Source organism: Babylonia areolata, chromosome 27 (assembly GCF_041734735.1).
Source record: "Babylonia areolata isolate BAREFJ2019XMU chromosome 27, ASM4173473v1, whole genome shotgun sequence".
NCBI classification, from domain to species: Eukaryota; Metazoa; Mollusca; class Gastropoda; order Neogastropoda; family Buccinidae; genus Babylonia; species Babylonia areolata.
In genome coordinates this window covers 16,243,864-16,253,041 of record NC_134902.1, presented here as the reverse complement: position 1 = coordinate 16,253,041, position 9,178 = coordinate 16,243,864, and the positions used below count along the sequence as shown (strand labels likewise).

At 42.4% G+C, this 9,178-nt stretch overlaps 1 protein-coding gene across 1 annotated transcript in view; it reads right to left on the bottom strand.

Annotated features, from left to right (window-relative positions):
- Window positions 1–6,165: 6,165 nt before the first annotated feature.
- Window positions 6,166–9,178, bottom strand: part of LOC143301145 (dynein axonemal assembly factor 3-like) — a 20,239-nt gene continuing 17,226 nt past the window's right edge. The window contains exons 14-15 of the mRNA XM_076615216.1: window positions 8,184–8,265; window positions 6,166–6,531 (exon numbers count right to left, since the gene is read on the bottom strand). Coding sequence (XP_076471331.1) covers window positions 6,472–6,531; window positions 8,184–8,265 — 142 coding nt within the window. The 3' untranslated portion in view covers window positions 6,166–6,471. The remainder of the gene's footprint in view (window positions 6,532–8,183; window positions 8,266–9,178) is intronic.

Genomic DNA, 9,178 nt, shown 5'->3' with positions numbered 1-9,178 from the left:
CTAAGCATGCATTTATTTCATTATTATTATTATTATTATATCATTATTATATCATCATCATATAGTTCACCAGTACCCTCTCACTGAAAACACAAACGGTTAGTTTCAAGCACACGTGCACTATGAAGAAAAAAATAAATGCGTTTGCAAAATACATGTTTTAGACAAAAATTTCAGTTTTCTGTTGTTCAGTTTATGTAAGTGATAGCTGTAAGAAAAACAGTAAGAATAAATAAAAGCACCAGTACTGATTTACGAGTTGTGTTTATAACATTGGCTGCATACAATGCAACGCCGTTTGCCGAAAACTCGACTGATTCAGCATTATTTCACCAATGAGAACAACTCTGCAACTGATTCCCATGTGGTTCTTAACTCTGTCTGTGTGTGTGTGTGTGTGTGTGTGTGTGTGTGTGTGTGTGTGTGTGTGTGTGTGTGTGTGTGTTTTTAAGTGTGCGTGTGCGAGAGAGAGAGAGAGAGTGTGTGTGTGTGTGTGTGTTTTGTTGTTTGCTTTTAATTTTTTTTTATGTCGATTATTAATACCATGCTTGTGCCTCTGTGTGTGTGTGTGTGTGTGTGTGTTATTTTTACCATGCTTATGCCTTTATGTAGTATAGTATTCGCATTCTATAACTTGAAGTAGCATTGTGCAGTACATGCGACGACACATATAATGTAGTTTTGTGTAGTGTAGACCCTGTTTCAGGGCGGGGACTGGATGGAAAAAAAAGCGCGCCAGTGCTTATCTATTATCCTCGATAATAAAGAATTTGTCTTGTCCTCTCTCTCTCTCTCTCTCTCTCTCTCTCTCTGTCTGAGTCTGTGTCTGTCTGTGTGTATGAAGCCTGTAGTTTTGAAATGCATATTGCGTGGATCCCAGCTTCTTATGACGACCAGCACCACCTACATTTTCTTACCAGACGCAAAGACAGACAATATACAGTTTCTGTCTGCCCTTTTTTTTATGTTATCTTATTTTTCCCTCTGTGTGTGTGTGCGCGCGCGCGCGCGCGTGTGTGTGTGTGTGTGTGTGTTTCTTCCCCCCCCCAACCCCCTTTTGTCCAAGTGTGTGTGTATGTATGTGCGTGTGTGTGTGTGTGTGTGTGTGTGTCTGTGTGTCTGTGTGTCTGTGTGTGCGCGCGCGTGTGTGTGTGTGTGTTTCTTCCCCCAACCCCCTTTTGTCCGAGTGTGTGTGTGTGTATGTGCGTGTGTGTGTGTGTGTGTGTGTGTGTGTGTGTGTGTGTCTGTGTGTGTCTGTGTGTGTCTGTGTGTATGAGTGTGTGTGTGTGTGTGTGTGTGTGTGTGTGTGTGTGTGTGTATGAGTGTGTGTGTGTGTGTGTTTGTGTGTGCGTGTGTCTGTGTCTGAGGGCAAGTACCAACACCCGGTCGAAACAAAACGAAAGCACCAAAAATGAAATAAGTGAGAGAAAAAAAAAATGAAAACAAATGAAATGGAAATATGAAATACAACAACAACAACAACAACAACAAAAGCGAATCGATTAGACTAAATCACATTGAATCAAAATGAACTGAACTAACATTACATTAAATCATAAGTTTTCTGCATTTAATATTTCCATTTTGGAGATTCGGGCGTGGTGGGGGGTGGGGTAGGTGGGGGCTGGGGGGGGGTGGAGGGTGGGAGAGAAGCGATTTACAGTACATGGCACCTTTTTTTTTTCTCTCTTCTTCTTTTTTTTCTTTTTCAAAGTTAAAAAGTTAACGTCCTTCTCATTTTTTTTTCTTTTTCTCTTTTGTATATTTTTCTCTTCTTTTTTTTTCTTCTTTTTTTGTTGTTGTTGTTGTTGTTGTTGTTGTCTTGATTGACATGGGAAGGGAGCTGGGGGGGCAACAAAGACAACAAAACAAAACAAAAACAAATACAAAAAAACAATAAATAAATAAATAAAAGGAAGATTAAATAAGTACAAGCAATTTATTCTAGCATGCACACACTCCATGCATTCTTTCTGTGTGTGTGTGTGTGTGTGTGTGTGTAGGTTCCCGAAGGACAGAAACTACATGGTAAATCCATTAGAAGAGTAACAGCTTACAAGGTGAAAGCATTCACACTGCACACACACACACACACACAGAGAGAGAGAGAGAGAGAGAGAGAGAGAGAGAGTGAGAGACGTACATCAATGCGACTTCGTTGAACCCTGTGCACAAGTATGCGGGGGTGTCGTGGATTCCGCAGAGACCAACTTCTCTCTCTCTCTCTCTCTCTCTCTCTCTCTCTCTCTCTCTCTCTCTGTCTGTGTGGTGGTGACAATGTAGATTTGTTCCCTACCATTAGATATACCCTAGCGTTGTTGCTGTTGGTTTTTGGCGATGGTTGTTTTTGTTTGTTTGTTTTGTTTGTGTTCGTGTGTGTGCCAATGGGCGGCACCAGAGTTTTATTTGGTCCGATTGTCAAATTTGGTTTTAATTTCATTTTCAGATTGTTGTCAAATTCATTTCGAACAAATCACTGAGTATCCTAAACCCCAGTCCAATTGTTTGGGCCGCGCGATACTTCTGTTCAGTATTGAAAAAAAAAATCATTTTTGGTTGTGAAGCTTTACTTACATGAAAGTGTTTCATCTACAGTCACTAAGTTAATTTCCATGTGGATTATTAAAAGTGTTTTTGAATTTGAATTGAATTGAATTGATGTTTTGGACTGACTCGGTTTTTACTGTCATTATTAGTTGTTTCTCTTGTTAAATTCGGTAACGATCCTCCTTTTAAGAAGTTCATTAACTGGTCACGTTGTCTTTAATTCAATATTATACTTCTCTTTATTTCAAAATGTTCATCGAGTCTTTGATTCCTCCATCCTCCATCAGTCCTGTTTCCCTTCACACACACACACACACACACACACACACACACACACACACACACACACACACACACACATGCACACACACACACACACACACACACACACGCACGCACGCACGCACGCACGCACACACACACACACTCTCTCTCTCTCTCTCTCTCTCTCTCTCTCCTACCTTTTCACCAGTTTATTTTTTAAATAACACTTCAAACATGAGTAAGTAATACTTCAAAATTAATACTTGAACTAGATGTCTACAATCGCCAAAGTGTGTGACAGGACATTTAACAAAATTCCTCTCTTAGATAGAATTAATAATAATAATAATAATAATAATAATAACAATAATAATGATAATAATCATCATCATCATCATCATTATAATCATAATCATATAATAATAATTCATAAACTTGTCCGGGGAGTATTTTTGACAAGGGACTACAACAAAAGAAAAAAAAAAAGATGCAACTGGGAGGAGAATGATCGGCGGCGGGAAGGGGGAAGGGGGCCGTGGGGAGGGGAGTGGTGGTGGTGGGGTTGGGATGGGGTTGGCGGGGGGGGGGGGAGTGGTCGGCCGGGCGCGCCCCCCCGGGGGACACTAGTACTAGCTCTCATGAGGATGCTCATCATTGGAAACGATTGCCGACGGACAGCGTGGCAGGGACATGACAGCCAACTTTTGTTCGGTAGCACGCGTGTCGGGACAAGCGACAGAAATCCGCCCTGAAACAAAACGTCTCTTGTGGGTGTGGGGGCGGCGGTTTGTTGTTCAGTGCCGGCGTGTACGTACGTGTCTGTGCACGTCAGCCATGTTGTGGCCCTTCATGTCAACGTGATTGGCGGAGGGCGACCACTCTGATCCCTTTGGCTGACTTGCGCTATCTTTAGATCACTGTCGATTAGCCTCCCTTGGGAGAGAGACTAAGCGGACATGGCGGCACTTGAAGCTTCCGATTGGCTATAGGGGAGGTCGAACGCGCTGTGTATAATTATGGTACTACAGGGAGGTGGGGGGGGGTGGAGGGGGGTTAGGCTGGGTGCGTCATTGATTGATTTGATTGATTGGTTGATTGATTGATCTTATTACGGATGGATACGTGGGCGTGAGTGTGGGTGGTTGACCTTTCTTCTTTTTTTCTGTTTTTTTCTTTCTTTTCTTTTCTTTTTTTTTTAAAGCCTTGTTGCTGGATAACTGAATTACTCCAGTTGTGGAGGTTAATAGACAGATTAACCATCCTCGTCTCGCAAAGGGTTGGTGGGCGGCAGGGGGTGGGGGTGGGGGGGGAGTGTGGGGATTGGGGCGGCGGTGTGACTGAGGGCAGCCGGCTATAACGCCAGAGCTACTACTTGTAAAGAATCTTTGTCACTCATGGACATGACAGTAATCATAGTATAAATTAGAGCCATGGTAACGAAACAAGACAGGTAATTAGACACTCAGTGACATCCAGTTACACAGATCATACTGCAGTTAAAATTTATACTGTAACATCCAACTGACGAGGAAATCAGTTCGGCAAATTCGTGCGATATAATTCATACGGTATCAAGCAAGAAGAATTAAATCATTGATTGCCGTACTAGGACGTTACTAATGACATCATCAAAAGTAGGGAAACTATGATGATTCCGGATGGCTGAAAATTGATCCAGATTGGAATAATTATATCCAGACCATTTTCTAAGCTTCTCAGTGGCTGATTGTTCCGGATATTGAATTAGGACCTAAGCGAAACATCAATCACTCCCTACTTTTTCTTTTCCTGGCACTGAAGGGATTAAAACGGATTAAAAGGGATTAAAGGGATTAAGGAATTAAATCAGAGAAATTTGCGCTACTGTCCCCGGGGAGAGTACGCATTCATAGTGCAGCACCACCCATGTTTTTTTTTTTCCGTCTTTAAGTGTATTATTGGTTATACTGTCAATGTGGATTTTTCAGTGCAGAATTAGACAAGGGACAACCCCGGCTTTTGTTTCCATGAGTTCTTTTGCTTGCGCAAAGTGCATGCTGCATACGGAACATCGGTTTATCGTCTCATCTCACTAGGATAGACAAAGCATGGCATGAAAGGTCAGTCGCAGATTTTGGGACTATTTTTCAATACATTTAAATGATGATAAAATGATGACGATGACCATGCAATGGTCATTCATTTAGCTTGGATCTGTATGGCATTTCTTCACTTCCATTCGTAACACAGCCCATCACCAATCATCTCTTGAGAGACGCATACATTTGATGTTGTTGTTAGATGAAGTAGGAATACGATTGGAGGCCATTACATCCGAAAAAAATATTGACTTGACTGTGTTATCCAAGTCTTCCTATAGCGACACAGCACCGGGTAAAGGACCAGCCAAAGGCGGAAAAATCCCCCCATCCCCACCCCACCCACTTTTTTTTTCAAGCCCTTTGCAAGATGTTCTTCTGTAAATTGCGCAGCTGGTCATTTACATTTTCTAAGCTGTGATATTTCATTCGATTAAAGTAGATTGCATTTGATTACAGTACTATTTCAATACTGGTTGCAAACAAAATAAATTCACATGCAGATATAAATATATATACATGCTTTTGAAGTGTTTTTGTTTTTTAATTGTTTTATTTTGTTTTATTTTTACTTAAGGCATCCAAGTAAGTACGTTTTCTGCCTAGCTGAACAATGTCAATGTCCGAATCAGTTGTTTTGTTGTGTTCGGTGTTTTGTTGTTCGTGGTGGTGGTGGTGGTGATAATGATGATGATGATGATGATGATGCTTGTCGCTTTTTTCTCTGTCACTCATTTTACACAAGATGAACACAAGCTTGGAATATCTTTGTTTTAATTTCAATTTCAAATCACATTGGACGGAACACCTCAATGCCAATTTTCATGGAATGCAATTCAAAATGGGCAAAAACAAAAACGCATGTAAACACTGACAAGTATTCGTTCAATGAAAATGCAGACAGGAATGCGGGAATCAAACATCTCTTCCATCCACCTCCCAATCGTTAGCGTTCTAAAAGTAAACTCACCATGTTGGACCGAAAGCATCAGTTGTTGTTGTTTTTTGGGTTTTTTTTTTTTTTGTTGTTGTTGTTGTTGTTGTTTTTTGGGGGGAGGCCTGGGGGGTGTGGGGGGCTCTTCTTCTTTTTGCCGCCATAAAATACACATAACATTCTAAAGTTCACAAATCGTCAATAGCTCATGTCTTTCTATCACACACACACACACACACACACACACACACACACACACACACAGTCTCTCTCTCTCTCTCTCTCTCTCTCTCTCTCTCACACACACACACACACACATGCTCTCTCTCTCTCTCTCTCTCTCTCTCTCTCACACACACACACACACACACACACACAAACAAACAAACACACACACACAGTCCTGTACCACAAACAAACAAACAAACATCTTCCTTTTCATCTTGGTACATCATTTTGTCCAGCGTTGTTGTCTGTCCCTCATGAAGGCCGCTGGACCCCATCCCCACAGGGACGTGACAGGAGGAGGACACGGAAGGTCCGGCGACCGCACTGACAAATTTCAAGCAGAGGGCTGACGATGGAAACGACGCGGACAAGAAAACCAGCCGTGCGGTGCTGGTCACTCTTCACCTTTTCCCCTTCTGGTCATCGTTCAAAGTAGGTCTTGATCACTGTGTCCTGCTCCCAGTCACATTTCTCCAGCTCCTGCAATAACAGGATGGATGGTGGCAGAGTGGTTAAAAACGCGTATCTACCTGTGCGGTGTCTGTGAGGGTCTGGGTTCCATTCCCGCTCTCTGCCCTTTCTCCCAAGTTTGACTGGATTTAAAAAATTTTAAAAAAATCAAACTGAGTGTCTGTCGATTCATTCGGATGAGACGATAACCCGAGGTCCTGTGTGCAGCACGCACTTGGCGCAGTGCAAAAGAACCCATGGCAACAAAAGTGTTGTCCTTCTGGCAAAATTCTGTAAAAGAAATCCACTCTGATAGGTACACATATATATATATATATGCGTGCACTCAAGGCCTGACAAGCGCGTTGGGTTATGCAGCTTAGCCGTGGTGTAGCGTATGTGGATTTGTCCGAACGCAGTGACGACTCCTTGAGAAACTGATACAAACTGAAACTCCTGCAATAACAGATGAGTGAATAGCAGCAGCATCAGCTGCTGTTGCTTTTGTTACTGTTGCGGGACCTTATTTGGGTCCAGTCTGAAGTGTGAATTAATGTATCATTTTATGTTGATTGTTCAGAGCCAGTCAGCAAAATGGGAATTCATCACATTCACATCTACTTGGTATTCTCTAAAGTATCTGCCCTTTTCTTAGAATGAAACAGTTTCCTAAAGCACGTGCAGCGGGACAGTACGACATTAGCTCAGCTCCAGCTGACCAAGCTTGTTCCTGAAATAATCCACTTCACTTGTTGCCACTGGTGCTGGACAAGTCGGGAGCATCCTTGCTTTGCTTCTACTCTTGTATCTCGTGTGCCCTTTCACTGAGACTGTTATCTATAATTATTCGTTTAACCAAAAGCTGTGAACAGAATATTTTCCATTCTTAATAATCCCCCTCAAAACAACTAAGGCATATCGAACGTGTTTGTAGTTTTCATGAATAATGGTTACGTCGCATATTGATAAGAGAAATGATTATTGTACTCAGCGCTTAACTTAATGGTTATTGTACACAGATGCTAATAACACGTTTGCAAAGGCGTTCCTGTTGGTGTTGGTGTCGGAACCTGCGTGATCCGCAGTACCTGTACAGACTCACAAATCCCCCTTTCCCTGCCTTGCACTCCCCTCTCCTCTATCCTCCTTCCCTTACCTTCTCCTTCCTTCCAACTGCCCTACCAGTCATTCAGTTTGGCAAACATAAACTGGTTGAACGGCATGGCTGTGGTTGTATCTTTTGTGTCCCGGCCTTCCTTCCACCTCAAGAATTCAGAATCCATGTACTCAACGAGTACCTCCCCCCCCCCCACCCCCACTCCCCTCCCCACCTCCCACTCCCCTACAACCTTAATTCATTTAACTGGTTCATTCAAACGATTCACATGTCCTTTCATTGATGTACATACTTATATAGCGCCTATCCTCCGTCAGATACTAAGCCCCAAGCGCTTTACAAACATGGAGTCATTTGCACAACAGACTGCCTACCTGAGTACCGCCGACTGAGAGCTAGCTGCCTACAGGTGCGCAATCATCATTCATTTGCTGTGTCATTCAGTCACTTCAGACCGCACACACACACACACACACACACACACACACACACACACACATACACACACACATACACACAGGCACACACACGCGTGCGCATATTTTTAGAGTGGAATTGATCTTACCTTACAACCAGCAGCTTTGGTCATACTGACGACCTTCTCAACATATTTCTCCACGTGTTCCTTCTTTATCTCCACCATCAGCCTGCCCAACACACATATGTGAACGCAGGCACGCACACATGCACACATGCATGCGTGCACACACACACACACACACACACACACACGAAAACAAACACACACGTACACACATGCACACACACACACACACACACACACATTCCACAACATGGATTTGTTTTCTTCTTCTTTCTTATTGCTTTTTGTTTTGGGGGGGGGGTTGTCACTGTTGCTTTGTTGTTGTTGTTGTTTTTCTTGTTTTTTGGTTGTTATTGATTTGTTTGTTTTGTCTACACTAGTGACACTTTGCAAAACGAAAATGAGGGGATGTGGAGCCAACTCATGAAGTATTTAAATCACTGCTTTATATAGCTCACTGCTTCTAGTAACACAAAGAATCTGTAGTGAAAAACATAAAACAATAAAATACATTGAAACAGTAACATCAACCTTTTTTTTTTTTTCCTGTCCCTACGTGTGTTTTTTTGTTTGTTTGTTTGTTTTCCTCTGCACGCTTGCTTCTATTTTAGTGGGACGGGGGAAAAAGTTTTTGTCTCCCTTGAAAATTAACAACTAGGTCAATCACCAGTTCCTGTGTTCGTTCATTTCGTCCAACAATCCTCCGCCCTGGCTGAGAGGAAAGTAAATCTCATCAAAGACACATCACTGGGTTTGTTTGTTTTGCTGTTGTTGGTGGTGGTGGTGGTGCTGGTCGTGGTGGTGGTATTTTTTTGCCTGTGATTCACTCCTGCCCAGAAGTGAGTATGCCATGGACTCGAATCAGATCTCAGGGACTACACAGTTGAGTGTTATCAACTTTATGAACGCTTTTTCCAAGGTGCTGCAAAAACAAAACAAAACAAACAAACAAAAAAACCACCTTACCAACACCACAGGTGTCTGTATCTCTTAGGTCTAGTTCATGCCTGGATATT